The sequence below is a fragment of the Carex rostrata genome, chromosome 2 (genome assembly GCF_964058835.1).
Source record: "Carex rostrata chromosome 2, lpCarRost1.2, whole genome shotgun sequence".
NCBI lineage: Eukaryota > Viridiplantae > Streptophyta > Magnoliopsida > Poales > Cyperaceae > Carex > Carex rostrata.
In genome coordinates, this window is record NC_135919.1 from 9906435 (window position 1) to 9921850 (window position 15416).

Consider the following 15416-nt stretch of genomic DNA (forward strand, 5'->3'; position numbering starts at 1 on the left):
CGCGGCTTCAAAAGTAACCAATAAAGGACAAACTGAAAGTGTTAAATCAGAGCACTGTGCTTTGAATTTTATTTATAACTTCTGTTTTATGTCATACAAGAAGTGCAGCTTTGAGCTTTGACAAAGATTTTGGAATTCTCTGTGGCTGTATAAAAAATAAGCTTTACTGTATAAAAATCCAATACGGAATTCTCTGTGGCTGAGATAAATTCGTACTAAATCCGCAATATGTGGCCAACTTCTTTTCCAGTTCTTTTTTGTTTTTACTTCCATCACCCACTAATAGATAAATCCAAAATTCATAGCCTAATGAGTATGGTGACAGAGAAAGTAAGCCAATAAATGGAGAAAAAAAAAGAAAGGGATTAAATTTTAAAAGAGTTACAGTGTAATAATCTGATTATTACATCTCTTTGAATGGATTGCCTTTTGCTTGGCTCCCCCTCCCTGCTTCATTCCATCCCCAATCCAAGGTTTGATACTATAATTCATTAGTCTCACTTCTTATTTAGTTGAGAAGAATTGGTTTATACCTGGTAATATTTGATTTTCACATCAGCTTTCAGAAATTATTTGGAGGCTTCCACAACACAGGATTCGGATTTGTCAAAAGGGGGCTTTTTAAGCTGCAATGCTACACAATTGGAGGAGGGACTGATTTTGTACAAGAGGATCCTTTAAAAGGGAGGGATAACGGATCTGTTTTCGGCCTATCGGATTCCTCTTTCAAAACCATTAGTGCTGAAATCACCCAAGAAACTACAGATTTTTTTGTTAGTGATGCCGAAGGCGATCCTGATCGCCCTTCTGATGGCTACTCCTCTGTTGATGAGGCTGTCAGAGCTTTACAGGAAGGAAAGGTGAGAAAAATCAGTAAATTTACTATTTAGGAAATACTGTAAATAATCCTTTTCCCTTTTTAGGAAAGGGCTGATTAAATTTAAGAATTAATATATTCTGTCATATGTCATGACATTTTTATTACTGACATTGTAATTTGTGTTTATTAAGGATACATTTATTTTTCTACTTCAGTGTTGTGCTGTTGGTTTTAGTACTTGTTACCTAGCAGCTCTAATGATAATACCTTTTATTTTTTTGTTAAGATATTCAAGGGAAATCCTGATCCACAATCCCCAGTCAAATGCAAGAGAGAACTGTACATTTAATTTCAGTTATATATGCAGTTTGTGATAGCTGTAGATGATGAGAATGGAGTATATGAAGGAGATTTAATAATGGCAGCTAGCTTAGTTAAGCCTCAATCCATAGCTTTCATGATTAGACATGGATCGGGAATTATATCAGTTGGCATGAAGGAAGAAGATTTAGAGAGATTAATGATCCCCATGATGTCTTCCTTCACAGAAATCGAAGACATCTCGGCAGCTGCTTCCACAGTCACTGTGGTAACATTATTATTCATTTTTTTTTACTTCTTTTTAATCTTTCACTGATAGAAAGTTTAATAGGGTATCAGTTGTACATGGTAACTGCTGATGCATGTGCCTGAATAGTTGCAAAATTGGATATTCTAGGTTGGAAGGATGAATGTACAAATTCAAATTAATGGCAGGGACTTCTGTGCAAAAACAAGCATTCTAATTATTAGCATTTTTTTTGGAAGAAGAAAAGGCATAGCCCATTTCATTAAAGAAACATATAGTGTTCACAGACAAAATAACCAGTTTAATCCCTAGATAAACATTGATCTCAAAAGACAGCTAAGCAATGTTTTTTAAACCACATACAAAAACTGCAGGTAACCACTGCATTAGCCAAACTGCATCAATGGCATTACTAAACTATATATCTGGATAGGGATATGTTAATTACAAAAAGATCCCCAGGCTCCCTGTTGCCTCTAATCAGCATCTATCACCACCAAAGGCACCTCCTTGTACACCTCCAAAGGAACGTGGTCCATATCCTCTGGCAGCCAATCTTGCACCTCCTCCTTGATCTTGCCATCTACAGCCCCTGTCCAATACAAAATAGTAGAATTTAATACTCTAAATCATAGCTCTATTGGTCTTGACCCTAGATATTCTAAGAAAGCAAAGTTCATTTCTGTGAGACAAGCACACTAACATAAAGCACTCATCAAAGGTCATAATTCCTGTATGGTGTTCCATGTGTTTTTTTCTCTACTCTGACTGTCCATTATTCAATTTAGGATGCAAGAGTGGGTATATCAACTGGGGTATCAGCCGAAGACAGAACAAAAACAATTCTCACACTCTCGTCACCGGATTCAAAACCGGGAGATCTGAGAAGGCCGGGTCATGTATTTCCCCTTAAATACCGAAATGGAGGTGTTCTTAAAAGAGCCGGTCACACCGAGGCCTCAGTGGATCTTGTTTCTCTTGCCGGATTGCAACCCGTGTCTGTTCTCTCCACAATTGTCGACCCCATAGACGGCTCCATGGCTGGACTACCTGCCTTGAAACAGATGGCCATGGAATATAACATGCCTATCGTATCGATTGCAGATTTGATCAGGTTAGTATATAATCACCTTAAATTTAATGTCTATTAAATAATGTATTTTTCCGTTGACGTGAATGGTTTAATGTGCCGGAATAGTATGCTCCAGGTATAGGAGGAAGAGAGAGAAACTAGTAGAGTTGGTGGCTATCGCCCGGTTGCCAACAAAGTGGGGACTGTTCAGTGCTCACTGTTATAAATCAAAATTAGATGGCACCGAGCACATTGCAGTTGTTAAGGTACAATCAGTTGCTTGTTATGTGTCTTTATAACAAAGAATCAATTCCAAATAAATTCAGCTTATTATTATATTTCCTAGGGAGATATAGGAGACGGGCAAGACGTACTGGTACGGGTTCACTCGGAATGCCTAACAGGTGACATTCTTGGGTCAGCTCGGTGCGACTGTGGCAACCAGCTCGATCAGGCGATGCAATTGATCGAAAAGGCCGGCAGAGGGGTTGTAGTCTATTTGCGTGGCCACGAAGGGAGAGGCATTGGATTGGGTCAGAAGCTTCGGGCTTATAATTTGCAAGACCTAGGAAGTGACACAGTCGAGGCAAATGTCGAATTAGGTTTGGCGATTGATTCGCGCGAGTATGGAATTGGTGCTCAGGTAGACTTATTCGTTTTTTTTTTGTTTTTCATACTAAACCATTAGTGCTAATTCTGAAAGACAATATCCAACAATTCTTAGACTTTCAACTAAACCCGGATTGTTTTCCCGAGGCACTGGTAAACAGCATGCAACCATTAGATTAACTGATTGCCGACCCTACCCCTGACAGCCTGCAACCATTGAATTTACGTAACAGTTTTGAGTTTGAAAGAAAAAAAAGGCATGTATGTATGTATTATATATAACCTAGTTTTTAGATGGATGTTATTTGCAAATGACCCAAGCTTATTGTTAGTTGCAAATGCATGTGTAATCTACAAAAAAAAAAAAAAAAAAGTACGTGCAGAATTCAGATTTACAAACGTGCTCCCATTGTGAGAAGTAAATTTATGTACATTGTTCTGTTTTCTTGTAGATCCTTAGGGATATTGGTGTACGCACAATGCGGCTCATGACAAACAACCCGGCAAAATTTGTTGGTTTGAAGGGGTACGGCCTTGCAGTGGTTGGAAGGGTGCCGGTTATCTCCCCTATTACAGCTGAGAACCAAAAATACCTGGAGACGAAACGGACGAAGATGGGACACGTGTATGGCTCTGATCTACCAGGCAATTTGTCTGAATTCAGTGACTTTGATTTGGACGTTGAAACTCAATCAAAGGATGAGCAATAGATCTTGCAAGTGGCTGGCTTTATTTTTTACTTTTTCCCTTTCTCTTTACTTTATTTCTTTCGCGTTGATAGAATGAAATTTGAAGGCTTCAATAGTTTATAAAAAAGAAACAAGAAGAAAGATAATACAGAAGGTCATACACTCATACTGAAGAAAATATGAATTCCTGATTAAAATATATTTAGCTCAAATTGAATTTTTCATTATTTTATATTTTATAATGACGTACTTTTACGTGAACAGAAGGTCTCAATAATACATTGTAATATTTTTTAATGAAAAATATGAAATTGTATATATTGTGAACAATGGAATTAGAATCAAAAGGCAAAGAATGTTCTCTCTTCGTATGCGCGAACTACAAAAACAATTGATGCATATCTTACTTTTCCCAGATTACACAGTTAAAATAAAAAAGATAGACAGAATTATATAAAATTTTATTTTACCAAATTACATGTTGCTTTAACCTTATTTTTTTAAGTAAAAGTCGGAAATTAAGTTACCAAATTGTTTAATATCCACAAAATTATTTCTTTCGGATTTCAAATTTGCAACCTTTCACACGGAACATTGTCTTTGTCACTTAACCAAAAGGTGGTCCTCAAATATTGTTTTAACCAAATTTATCAAATCATTCTGAAATTACATGCTCTAACCGGATAGTACTAATTCAGAATGTAAATAACGTGACAGTAAACTTAACAGAGCCAACATGCATAATTTCACAAACAAACAAAAAATGTTCGACAGCGTTCTGCTTCTCCAAAATACAGCAATATATCAAGACTGTACTGTGCATTCTTTCATTTTTTTTTCCACAGAATTCAATATCCATGAAAACGGGAAATATGCACGAATCTGGAAGTTATCGGATATGATAATTTTGTTGTGTACTGCTTGATTGGTGTCAAATAAGCTGCAGCAATTTTTTTTTATCTATTTTGGGAAGTTCGAACTTGAAATAGGCCAGTAAACAGAAATGATTTTATTGTGATTTCAAATTACTTTGACGTAATTGTTTCGGTTTCAAATAAAAAAAGAAAAGAAAATACATAACTACCGAAAACTAAGAAATTTAAACTATCATTTAAGCTTCTTCAACATTGGCGAACTCTTAAGAATTCAAATTTCCATTTGAAAAAATAAAAATGAACAAATATAAACAGTGAGATCCGTCAAGTTCTGAAATACTGGGTGTTCTAGCAGCAAAACTAGTGTTGACAGTTCCTAAAATTAGAATAATATAAATACGGAGTCAGAATTTAGTCATTATTTGAATTTGGTACCATTTAGTGGAGTACAGTACTCAGAATTTTGTAAATTTCATTTAAATTTTGTTTATTTTAATTGAGTATCTAAGATCTTACGGAACTCAAATTATAAAAAAAAATCATGAGAATATGAGACGCATACCAAACATAGATTATATTTGAAATGTAACTCCAAAAGATGAACGTTTTTAATTTTCTGGAGTAACGTAGTTATTCTTTTCTGTGGAAGCTTGGGTTTGAGAATCTCTCATATTTAGGTTGAGGAAGGGTAGAGAGGTCTACAAGTTATTGTGCCACCTCTCAGACAGCGCCGACGTACGTACTGCTTCCTTCATCACGAGCAGCCCTAAAATGATGAGAAGTATTGGGTTGGACAAACCGCTAATGAAGTCCATTGCGATATCGAGGAAGAGTATACAACAGGTGAAAAAAAGTGGTGAGTGTGGATTCGAGCGAGAAAAAAGACGAGACTGTGGCTATGAAACCCTAAGAGAGATAATTGAATAGGGAGAAGAGGCTGAGGTGCTAAAGAGTTATTTGATTAGACGTGGAGGTGTTGAGAATTAAAGACAGAGCAAAAATTGAAGAGGCGCCGAAAAAGTAAAAACCCTAAGTAGTAATTATACACGGTTCCAAATAAAAATAGTGTAGAATGAAGTTTATAAACATGATTTCTACTAAACCGTGTATATTTTACAAAACTAGATGCGAAAAACGAAAATCCTAATTCACAGGTTTTATACAACACGTAGATATTCACAGGTTTTATACAACGTTATATAGAAATAACCATGTATCGTGATTATTCTTTTATTATTTTTTTATATTCATGTTTGTTATCCATTCAAAATCATAAAATAAACTTTATACATAATAATTTAATGGGTTATTAATAAATCAAAAGTGTAAATATGTAACATATCAAATGATTTTGCTACTTCTAATTAATTTCATCGAGATTGTGAAGGCTATTCACAACTTTTCTCAACCAAAGAATCTCTCCTTAGAAGTCTCATGTCTTGCACCTATGGAGATAAGGTTCCTTTGTTAAGAAAAATTGTGATTAAATCTTTACAATCTGATGACCGGTCTTCATAGATCCAGTCTGTATATATACCAAGAGGACTTACATCTATCTAATCAAGATTGTGAAGGTTTAATCACAATTTTTCTCAACAAAGGAAGGAACCTTCCTTTGCTATAAAAAGCTGTACTTAACCTATGTTCCAGTCTTATGCTATAGGAAGAAATGAAGATATACGAGGGGGAAAAACCGAAGAAGAGAAGAAAAATGAAGAGACAAGTTAAGAGAGTGGGTACATGTGTTTGGAAACAAGATATTTATTATTAGCATGAGTTTTGGTACACGGCTTCTACTAAAAAACAGTGTTTGTAAACTGAGAAAAATTATACATGGATGTTTTAGAAAAAAACTGTGCATGAAGTTGTACAACCGTACATGGTTTATTATTAATGAACTGTGTACAAATAATCGTGACTTTCAGACAAAGTTCAAAACTTTTCAACAATGTGTGTTTGTGGGAGGTTTTTTTCGCACAAGCGCCTCCTTATACTGCACACTATTAATGAGCATTTTTTTGTATTTGTGTATGATATGCCTTATGATTTTACATTTCTTAATTAAAAATTACTCCGTAAAAGGTGAATGTAAAATATGAAATGCTAACAAAATATAGAAATTCAAATAAAAAGTCGACGTAAATGCTCTTAAGACCTCAACTAGGTGGTGTTTTCTGTCGTCTAGCCCATAAAATCTCATCTCTGCTATATGAACTCGATCGAACTATTTATGTTTCAGATGGTTTATCGAACTCAATTTTCAATAGCTGAACTTTGCGTAAACTTCCTTTCCCCCCCAAAAAAAAAAAACAAAAGAAAAGAAAAGAAAAGGAGTGGATATGATTTTAGATGCATTATCTATTGAACGGTCATTATCCTTTCAAGACCGAGTCCGTGTCCCTCAGGTACCTGAGGTACAATTTATAAACATGGACGGCCTAGATTAATTTCAGTTGGGTCAAATTCAATCAAAAACCGGTTGGAGCTGTAGGGGATTCTGCTTTGAGATTAGTGCCACATGTAATTCGCATGCAAATCGATCCTAAACCAAAACGAAAATTTCGGCGCCTCCTTTTCCCTCCAATCCGCTTCGATTCGTGCTCTTTACCGCCTCATTTTCGCTCTTTAGTTTTCAACCGCCACGCCAGCAATCCGCGTCTCAACAATCAACCAATAAAACACTTCCACGCGTCAAACCTTTTTACCAATCATCAAATCCCCACCGCTCGACAAATCAACGGTCCCCATCTCCTCCACCTCATCGATCCGGGTCACAATCATCCAACCAATCAAGATCTGAACCTCCTTTTCTATAAATACGAATCTCACCCAGCCTTTCCCCAAATCATCCAAATCAATTTACTTTTCTTATACCTCTGTCCCTTCCAAACCCTAGAACTTTCTTCCTTCGACCGACCTCCGTTAGTCTCTCCAATGGCACCCAAGGCTGAGAAGAAACCCGCTGAGAAGAAACCAGCAGAGGAGAAAGAGAAGAAGGGCGAGAAGGCCCCTGCTGAGAAGAAGCCTAAGGCTGAGAAACGCATCCCTACCAAGGAAGGAGGTGAGAAGAAGAAGAAGAAGGCCAAGAAGAGCACTGAGACCTACAAGATCTATATCTTCAAGGTCTTGAAGCAGGTGCACCCTGACATCGGTATCTCCAGCAAGGCCATGTCGATCATGAATTCCTTCATCAACGATATTTTTGAGAAGTTGGCTACAGAAGCATCAAAACTTGCTAGGTACAACAAGAAACCCACCATTACCTCTCGTGAGATTCAGACCTCGGTGAGGTTGGTGCTTCCTGGTGAGTTGGCGAAGCACGCTGTTTCGGAGGGTACCAAGGCGGTGACGAAGTTTACCAGTGCTTAGGTTGGGATTGGGTTTTAGTTTGATCTATGGGTTGTGCTTAGGTCTGGGCTGGGTTTGGGTTATATAATCATGTTTTAGGTTTATTTTTTCCTTTTATTTTTTTTGGTTGTGGATCTAATCTGTAATATGGAGGTAGGTGTACTTTTATCGAATCTGTGAACTGACCGAATTAAAAGATTAGTATTATATATTATGTTTTGCTTTTATGGTTCTACTATCTTCAACTTATTTTGAATTACTATAAATTTGTTTTGTTCTCTGATGCTTGTTGGAAAAATTAAACAATATTGATGTCTATTTTGGGTTATTGTGGGTCTTGAATTTATATCTTGATATGAAATTTGCAGTTCGATATAATTCACGTCTATTCCATCAAATCAGCAATGTAGATTTTATTCTTCTGAAACCTCTGCTTTCTATAGTATCGTTACTGTCTAAGGATATCATTTTATTTTACTGCGGATAAATTACCAGTGGTGATTGAAAATTGGAAAGTATTTTATTGTATAAGAAATAAGTGTTTTCTTATGTTCATGTCTTCATAATAACAAATACTCGACAGTCGACACCTAATGAAAACATTATACTGTAGTTGAATAATACTGTCCTTTCCCATTAGAGTCGTGCCTCATCTCCAATATTAAAATTTATATGCTTGATCCACTAAGTAGATTTGTTTGATTTCCGTTTTGTTTAATTATGAATCAAGTAGCAACTCTTTGCTTCTGGCTGTCCTCCAGTTTATAGAGAGCTGATGTGAATTTTCAGAGATATGGTTTTAGTTTTTATTTCTAGAATGTCCAGGGATATGAACCAAGAAATACCGACCTACAAATACTGTGTGAGCATCTTCATTTCCAATCATTCGACTCTTAAGTGCAACCAATTCATCTTGTTCCCAATATCAATTACAAAATTACAATACTAGAGAATTAAATTGAATTGATAAAAATGAGCATTTCTCAAAACATTCATATCAAAATTATCATATAACATAACGATTTCTAGCCTAAAGAACAAATGTATTCACCAAAAATCAGAACAAGAACAAACCCCATCCTTAAAGCAATGAAAGCGATAGGGATCCCTCAACAAAATCTCCCTATTAAGCACCTGACTAACAAGCTTAAACACCAAATGGCAATCCCCACAAACCCTAAGGTTCTTAAAAATCCTTATGACCACCCCTTTAGGTGTTCTTATAAGGCCATAAGCCAATGCAATCTTCTCACTATGACACCACAAATTCTCTACATTCTGCTCTTCATCCATGTCATGCAATGCAAAAGATGTATCGGCAACATAACCTGCTTGCTTAACCATTTGCTGCAACTCATCGAGCTTCGCATATATCTCTTTAGATCTCTTATGACTCTTATCCCCTATCCCAAAAGAGCTAATGTCATTATTAAATTTAATCCAGCTACATGCTGGCTCTTTCTCCAAATTAATTGCTTTCATGTGCCTCCTCAAACTAGCAACCTCGCCCCACTGTCTGTTAGAGGCATATAAATTGGATAAAAGAACGTAAGCAGAGTCGTCAGATGGCTCTAACTCAAGAAGTCTATCTGCAGCTCTTTTTCCAATTTCAACATTTTTGTGGATCCGACTGCAAGATAGCAAGCTACGCCAAATAAGACCATTAGGTTGTACCGGCATTTGTTCAATAAATTTCTCTGCTTCATTTAGTCTTCCCACCCGTCCGAGTAGATCAACTAAGCAGACACAGTGTTTGATACCAGGTACAATACCAAACTCAGAAATCATAGAATTATAGTAATGCAAACCCTTATCTACTAATCCCGCATGAGTACATGCAGAGAGTATAGCTAAAAAGGTGACAAAATCAGGCTTTGTACCTGTTATAACCATCTCTTTAAATGACTCTTCGGCTTTATTAAAATGACCGTGCCTTGCATAGGCAGATATCAGTATATTCCAGGATTGCCGAGGCCGTTTCAACTTTCCAGGCATTAAATGTAGCATTGCTTCCAAATTCCCACATTTACTATACATATCCATAGCAGTGTTCAGTACATGAACTTCAGATCCAAAACCGAGTTTTAGGCCTAGACCGTGAATTTGTTGTCCTTCCTCAAGTGATGCCAAGTCGGAACTAGCGGCCAATCCTTCCGAGAGACTGAACTGGTCTAACTTATTCCCACTACGTGTCATTTCTACAAACAGTTTTAGTGCATCCTCACCCTGGCTGAGAAGGGTTTTTGCCGAGATAATAGCATTCCACGAAACTGTACTTCTTGTCTCCATATTTTCAAATACAAAACCACTCGATTTGAAATCACCACATTTTGCATACATAGTGATTAGAGAATTTTTCACATAATTATCAGACTCAAATCCAGCAGAAATTACATAGGCATGGAGGGGCATGCCATAATTAGTGAGATCTCGGGTGCATGAGAAGGCACCAAGAAGACTTATCATGGTAATATAATTTCCCTGCAAGTTATTTTCTCTCATCTGAATAAAAACCTCCATTGCCTCCTCTGTACTTTCATTATCTACATGGCTTCCTATTATTGCATTGCATGTGATGACATCATGCACTGGCATTGTTCGGAAAATAAACCGGGCTTCTCCCAAGCAATTACACTTTCCATACATGGTGATTAGAGCATTGCACACTGACAAATTATTCTGTAAACCCAGCTGAGTAATCAATGCATGTACCATTCTTCCATGGAAGAGAGTTTCAGGGCCTATGCAAGCTGCCAATAAACTTGCAAATGCGGTATGATTAGGCCATTCTTTAGTTTTAATCAACTGAATCAATACCAGCAAAGCATCAACCCATCTACCATGCTGTGCAAAGGAAGAAATCATTGTGTTCCAAGAAATAGTATCCTTCACGGTCATTTCATGAAACAGAAACTTAGCATTGCCCAATTCTCCAGACGCAGAGTACAAACTAACGAGTGTGTTATTCACGGAAGCAAAATTATCCAATCCGTTCTTTGTACAAAGTGAATGTAATCCTTTACCCCACTTAATTTGGTCTAGAGAAGCACAAAGTGAAACCAAACTAGAGATTGTAGAAGCATCAGGTTTAAATCTATTACCCCGCATGTCAGAAAATAACTTGAATGCTTCAAGATATAAATTATTGTGAGAATAGAGAGAAATAATAGAGTTCCAAGAGATTGTGTCACAGGTCTCCATTCGATCGAACACCTTCTCTGCATCCCTAACTCTTCCCAGAACACCAAACAGGCTAATAATAGAATTTGACACAGCTACATGTTTCTTGAACCCAGAAACAACTGCATGACCAATAATTTGTAGACTTAAAATCTCATTTTTAAGCGACCTGCATGCACTGAACACAGTTGCAAAAGAATTGTGGTTGCATGCAACCCCTTCCCACCTCATCTTTCTATAGGCTTTCAACGCTTCTCGTGGGTGCCCATTTGAAGATAAACTTGCCATGAAGGTTGTCCAAGAAACTACATTTCTCTCGGGCATTTCGTCAAACAATTTTTGTGTAGCAGACAGGGGTCCATAAATACCATACAAATGGAGAAGAGCAGTAGAGACATACACATTGCACATTAATCCGAGTTTTGTTACAAGTGCATGAATTGGGGTTCCTGCAGTACCACCGCACCGCTTATCATAAAGGGTTACAAGGCTAGCCAGCACAAATCCATTCAGCTCAATGTTCTGCTCTCTCATGTTCTTAAACAGTTGAACTGTTTCATTGAATAAACCAAAATTGGCACAGCCAGAGATGACTGTGTTCCATGATGCTTTATTTCGTTCAGGCATTTCGTCGAACAGATAGAGAGCCGCTTTTGGGTTACCCAGCTTGAAGTAGAAATTAATGAGTGTGTTACATTGGAAGGGGATGAGAGCAAGGCAATGTCGGAGAGAGAAGCCATGGATTGCTTTTCCAATTAATTGGTCGGTTATTTCAGAGAAACCTTTTTGACAGAAGAGGGAAATATCGGGATTTGAGTGGCTTATGAATTGAGGAGACGAGAAAAGAGATGAAATTTGGACGCCTGAAAGGGGAGATGAGAGAGTGGAGAAGGAAAGCTTGAGGTGGGATCTTGAAGGTGTTTTGTTAAACCACCTGATAGCCAGCTTGAATTTATCGTAAAATTAACAGTTCACAAGCGGAGCAGCAACGAGCGGCTGAGCAAATTCAAATATGAAATAACTGAAAAATATTTTCAGGAGGTAGAGAAATGATACAGCTTATTCTCTGAGGTAACAGATTATTTCTGTTAGATCAAGACCCGTCCGATCAGGTTCGATCTCGGATCCCTCAATTATATGTGAGCTGATTCTGATCGGACGGTCCATATTTAAACAGAAATATTATGTTACCTCAGGTTAAAACTCTCCAAACTCAAGCTCAAATAGTATATAATGTGTTGGATTAAAGTCCAGAGAACGAAGCCCAACTGGAATGGGCTTTGAAGGGTCGGATTCTATCAACGATATCCAATTGTTGTTTTAAAGAGAGGATCAGATTCCTGCATTTCACCGCCTGATCGCGATGTAATCGATCCCTGGCGCCGGAGCATTACATTGTGCGAACAAGGACTGTCGAGGTACGACCCCGCCTTTCTTTTTGGAGATCCAGTTTTTTTTCTTCTCTCTAAAATCAATTCCTTTGTTTAGGTTTTGTTTACGGGTGGGGATGTGCTAAGATCGGTGCAGTCCGACCGGTTAATTAAAAAAATTTCAGTGCTAAGGGAAAAATTTGGAAAATCTACACCGGAAACAATCGTAATTCAACAGAAAGAGGGAAAATACAAGGCGTTGTTTGATTCCAGATCATGAAGGTTCTCTGCCATTTTGGGCAATAAGCTTGGGTCGAACAATAGACATATCCACGGCACGAAAGCAAAATGCAATATAGATCACTCAGATCCTAGGGTTTGGGAAGAAAGGAAAAGGGGAAGAGAGCGGATTAATCCATACAAATTCAAATCAAATTATGAATACATATTAACTGACGATAGCACTTGGTCTGGGTTATCAGTAAAACAAGTCACACAGTATCCATATCATTTCATTTCACTTCACACATTCATATCATTTCACATATTATCAGTACTCACGATCATATCATTTCACAAATCATATTTGAATCTCAGACTCGCTATCCCGTTAAATATACATCATTATCTTATATCCAATTCAAAATCCAATTCAACAAAACAAAACGAAAACACAGGTTATAGAGAAGTTCGGTTACCTAATAACGATCAATTCAGAAATTAAAATCGAACTGCAACGATTGTTTAGAATCAACGCGACGTAGTCAGAATTTCAATCAAACAAGACTCCATATCGATCGATTAATTGATTGGGCAAGTGGAGGGAAATTATTTGATGCAAGTAGTAGTAGTTGTAATACTCAAACTGGGAGGAATGATGGCGACGGGCATTGAGCTTCCAACTAAGAGAGAATATGAACATGAGGGTACAACTCAGTCAAGGAGGAGGAGGCGTCGAAGAAAGCAAATATGGAGGCGGCTGGCTCAGATGACAAAATCATGTCAAATAGTTTTGCAGAGTAGGATGAGGGTACCGACTCAGGCGGGGAGGAGGAGGAGACCTGGTTGGATGATGAATGGTCAGATAATTGTGCAGAGCAGGAGGAGGACTGAGTCAGGGAATACCAGCTTTTACTTCAATTAAATGGGTCGGGTACTGAGTGAGGGAATCGGCAGCGCGCTGTCTACATCTTTAATTATCTTAATGGATAAGTTATTCTGTAAGAAAATTGATTCACAGACTGCTGTAGGAAAGATAATTTTACGTGATTATGTTGCTCGGTTATTGCTTCTTTGCAATGCTGTTCGTTTTGTCTTAATCTGTGTGTAGCAAATTCATTCATTTGGGCTGTTTACAATTGTTATATTAAATTGTACTAGAGAAAATTTTGTTTCATGACACATATGGTCGCATAGCGAAGTGGATATCGCATTAGACTCCGAATCTAAAGGACGTGGGTTCAAATCCCACTGTGATCAGTTTATTAAAATATTGTATATTTTGTCCTGAGATAAGGCCACTGGTGTTCACATGATCAGATTTATTGCTATCAAACAATTTTGCTCCTTGTCAGTTTCTTTCATTGTTTCCAGTCACTATTTTTGTACAAAATTAAAATAACTAGGAACTCTTTAGTCTTTACTAGCAAATGTGATTTACTTCTTCTAGTCATTCTTATATCTGAATTGTATATCATGCACGTCTGGAGAAACATTCAAGTTCGAATCCCACTATGATCAGTTTGTTGAAATGTATATATTTATTTTTAATCTAAAGAGAAATGAGATACTGAGATAAGGCCACTGGTGTTCACAGTTATTGTTATCAAACTATGTTGTATGGATACGGTACAATATTGTATCCGATATGGATACGCAAGGGCAGAGCTCGACTTTTTATGGGGGTCAAATGTAATGGAGATCAATCATATAAAATATTTATACTACGAATGAGAGTCAATTTTATAGTATTTATAGTATTTTACTCTAAACTATATAGAATATCATGTATAATTATAAAAAATTTAAAAATAAATGGGAGTTAATTGATCCCCATTACTTGACTGTGTCTCAGCCTCTATGAATACGGCGACACGATAATTTTCAAAAAACTAGAATACGACAGGTCTATTATATGTATTTTTTTTTTATTATTTTAGAGGTCGGCTCAAATGCCCCATTGTTTTCGTCCTCCAATCACCGATTTTTTTTAAAATACCCAAAACAAAAAATAAATAATTTAAAATACCCAGGTTTCGGACAAAATTTTAAAAATGCCCAAACCGCCTCAAAATTCGGCGGTCCGGAATTATAATTCTGAACCACCAATAAATTCGGCGGTCCGGGCCTATAAATACCCCCCAAAGCCTGTTTCTCTCTCCTCACAATTCATATTCTCAAAATCTCTCTCTCTCCTCCCCACCCGAATTTCTCCTCTCTTTTCTCCTCTCTTCTTCTCTCTTCTTCTAATTTGCAAGTAAGTCCCTAGATTTTTTTGAAATTTCATTTGTAGTGTAAAAAAGTTGTAGATTAGTCCAATTATGTTAGTAAGGTACCAAAATTAGTATTTTTTTTTTAGTTAGTTGAGTTAGTGCTAATTAGTTATAATTAGGATTAAATAATTACGGTACCAATTTAGTAGTAATTAGTATCAATGTAAGTATCAAAATATTTATAATTAGTGATAATTATGGTACCAAAGTTAGTTTTAATTTTAACTTGAATTATTTAGTCCAAAATTTGATCGTAATTAGTGCTAATTAGTTATAATTAGGGTTAATTAATTACAGTACCAATTTAGTGGTTATTAGTGTCAATGTAGGTACTAAAATATTTGTAATTGGTGATAATTATGGTACCAAACTTAGTTTTAATTTTATTTTGGA

At 36.7% G+C, this 15416-nt stretch overlaps 3 protein-coding genes and 1 non-coding gene across 4 annotated transcripts; 3 read left to right on the forward strand and 1 right to left on the reverse strand.

Annotated features, from left to right (window-relative positions):
* The first annotated feature begins 307 nt into the window (after positions 1 to 307).
* On the forward strand, positions 308 to 3899 carry RIBA3 (monofunctional riboflavin biosynthesis protein RIBA 3). Its single transcript, XM_078323469.1, has 7 exons — positions 308 to 473; positions 560 to 860; positions 1188 to 1409; positions 2177 to 2502; positions 2597 to 2726; positions 2807 to 3103; positions 3522 to 3899. The coding sequence occupies exons 1-7, from the start codon at positions 418 to 420 to the stop codon at positions 3777 to 3779; spliced, it is 1590 nt and encodes a 529-aa protein (XP_078179595.1). The 5' UTR covers positions 308 to 417; the 3' UTR covers positions 3780 to 3899.
* A 3576-nt stretch (positions 3900 to 7475) lies between these two features.
* LOC144573729 (histone H2B.4-like) lies at positions 7476 to 8214 on the forward strand. Its single transcript, XM_078323482.1, has 2 exons — positions 7476 to 8002; positions 8044 to 8214. Exon 1 carries the CDS (start codon positions 7568 to 7570, stop codon positions 8000 to 8002), a length of 435 nt encoding a protein of 144 aa, XP_078179608.1. The 5' UTR covers positions 7476 to 7567; the 3' UTR covers positions 8044 to 8214.
* Positions 8215 to 8879: 665 nt separating this feature from the next.
* Positions 8880 to 12169, reverse strand: LOC144573696 (Tetratricopeptide repeat (TPR)-like superfamily protein). Its single transcript, XM_078323464.1, has one exon. It carries the CDS (start codon positions 11786 to 11788, stop codon positions 9029 to 9031), a length of 2760 nt encoding a protein of 919 aa, XP_078179590.1. The 5' UTR covers positions 11789 to 12169; the 3' UTR covers positions 8880 to 9028.
* A 1768-nt stretch (positions 12170 to 13937) lies between these two features.
* TRNAR-CCG (transfer RNA arginine (anticodon CCG)) lies at positions 13938 to 14010 on the forward strand. The gene has a single exon. It is a non-coding gene; the product is annotated as a tRNA-Arg (tRNA).
* The last annotated feature ends 1406 nt before the right edge of the window (positions 14011 to 15416 follow it).

What these genes read in the sequence shown, in the direction of transcription:
- RIBA3 (XM_078323469.1), top strand. Translation starts at nt 418, where the DNA reads ATGGATTGCCTTTTGCTTGGCTCCCCCTCCCTGCTTCATTCCATCCCC. An exon ending in GAGCTTTACAGGAAGGAAAG is followed by an intron (nt 861 to 1,187) that starts GTGAGAAAAATC and finishes TTATATATGCAG; the next exon opens with TTTGTGATAGCTGTAGATGA. An exon ending in CTGCTTCCACAGTCACTGTG is followed by an intron (nt 1,410 to 2,176) that starts GTAACATTATTA and finishes TATTCAATTTAG; the next exon opens with GATGCAAGAGTGGGTATATC.
- LOC144573729 (XM_078323482.1), top strand. Translation starts at nt 7,568, where the DNA reads ATGGCACCCAAGGCTGAGAAGAAACCCGCTGAGAAGAAACCAGCAGAG.
- LOC144573696 (XM_078323464.1), bottom strand. Translation starts at nt 11,788, where the DNA reads ATGCCTGAACGAAATAAAGCATCATGGAACACAGTCATCTCTGGCTGT.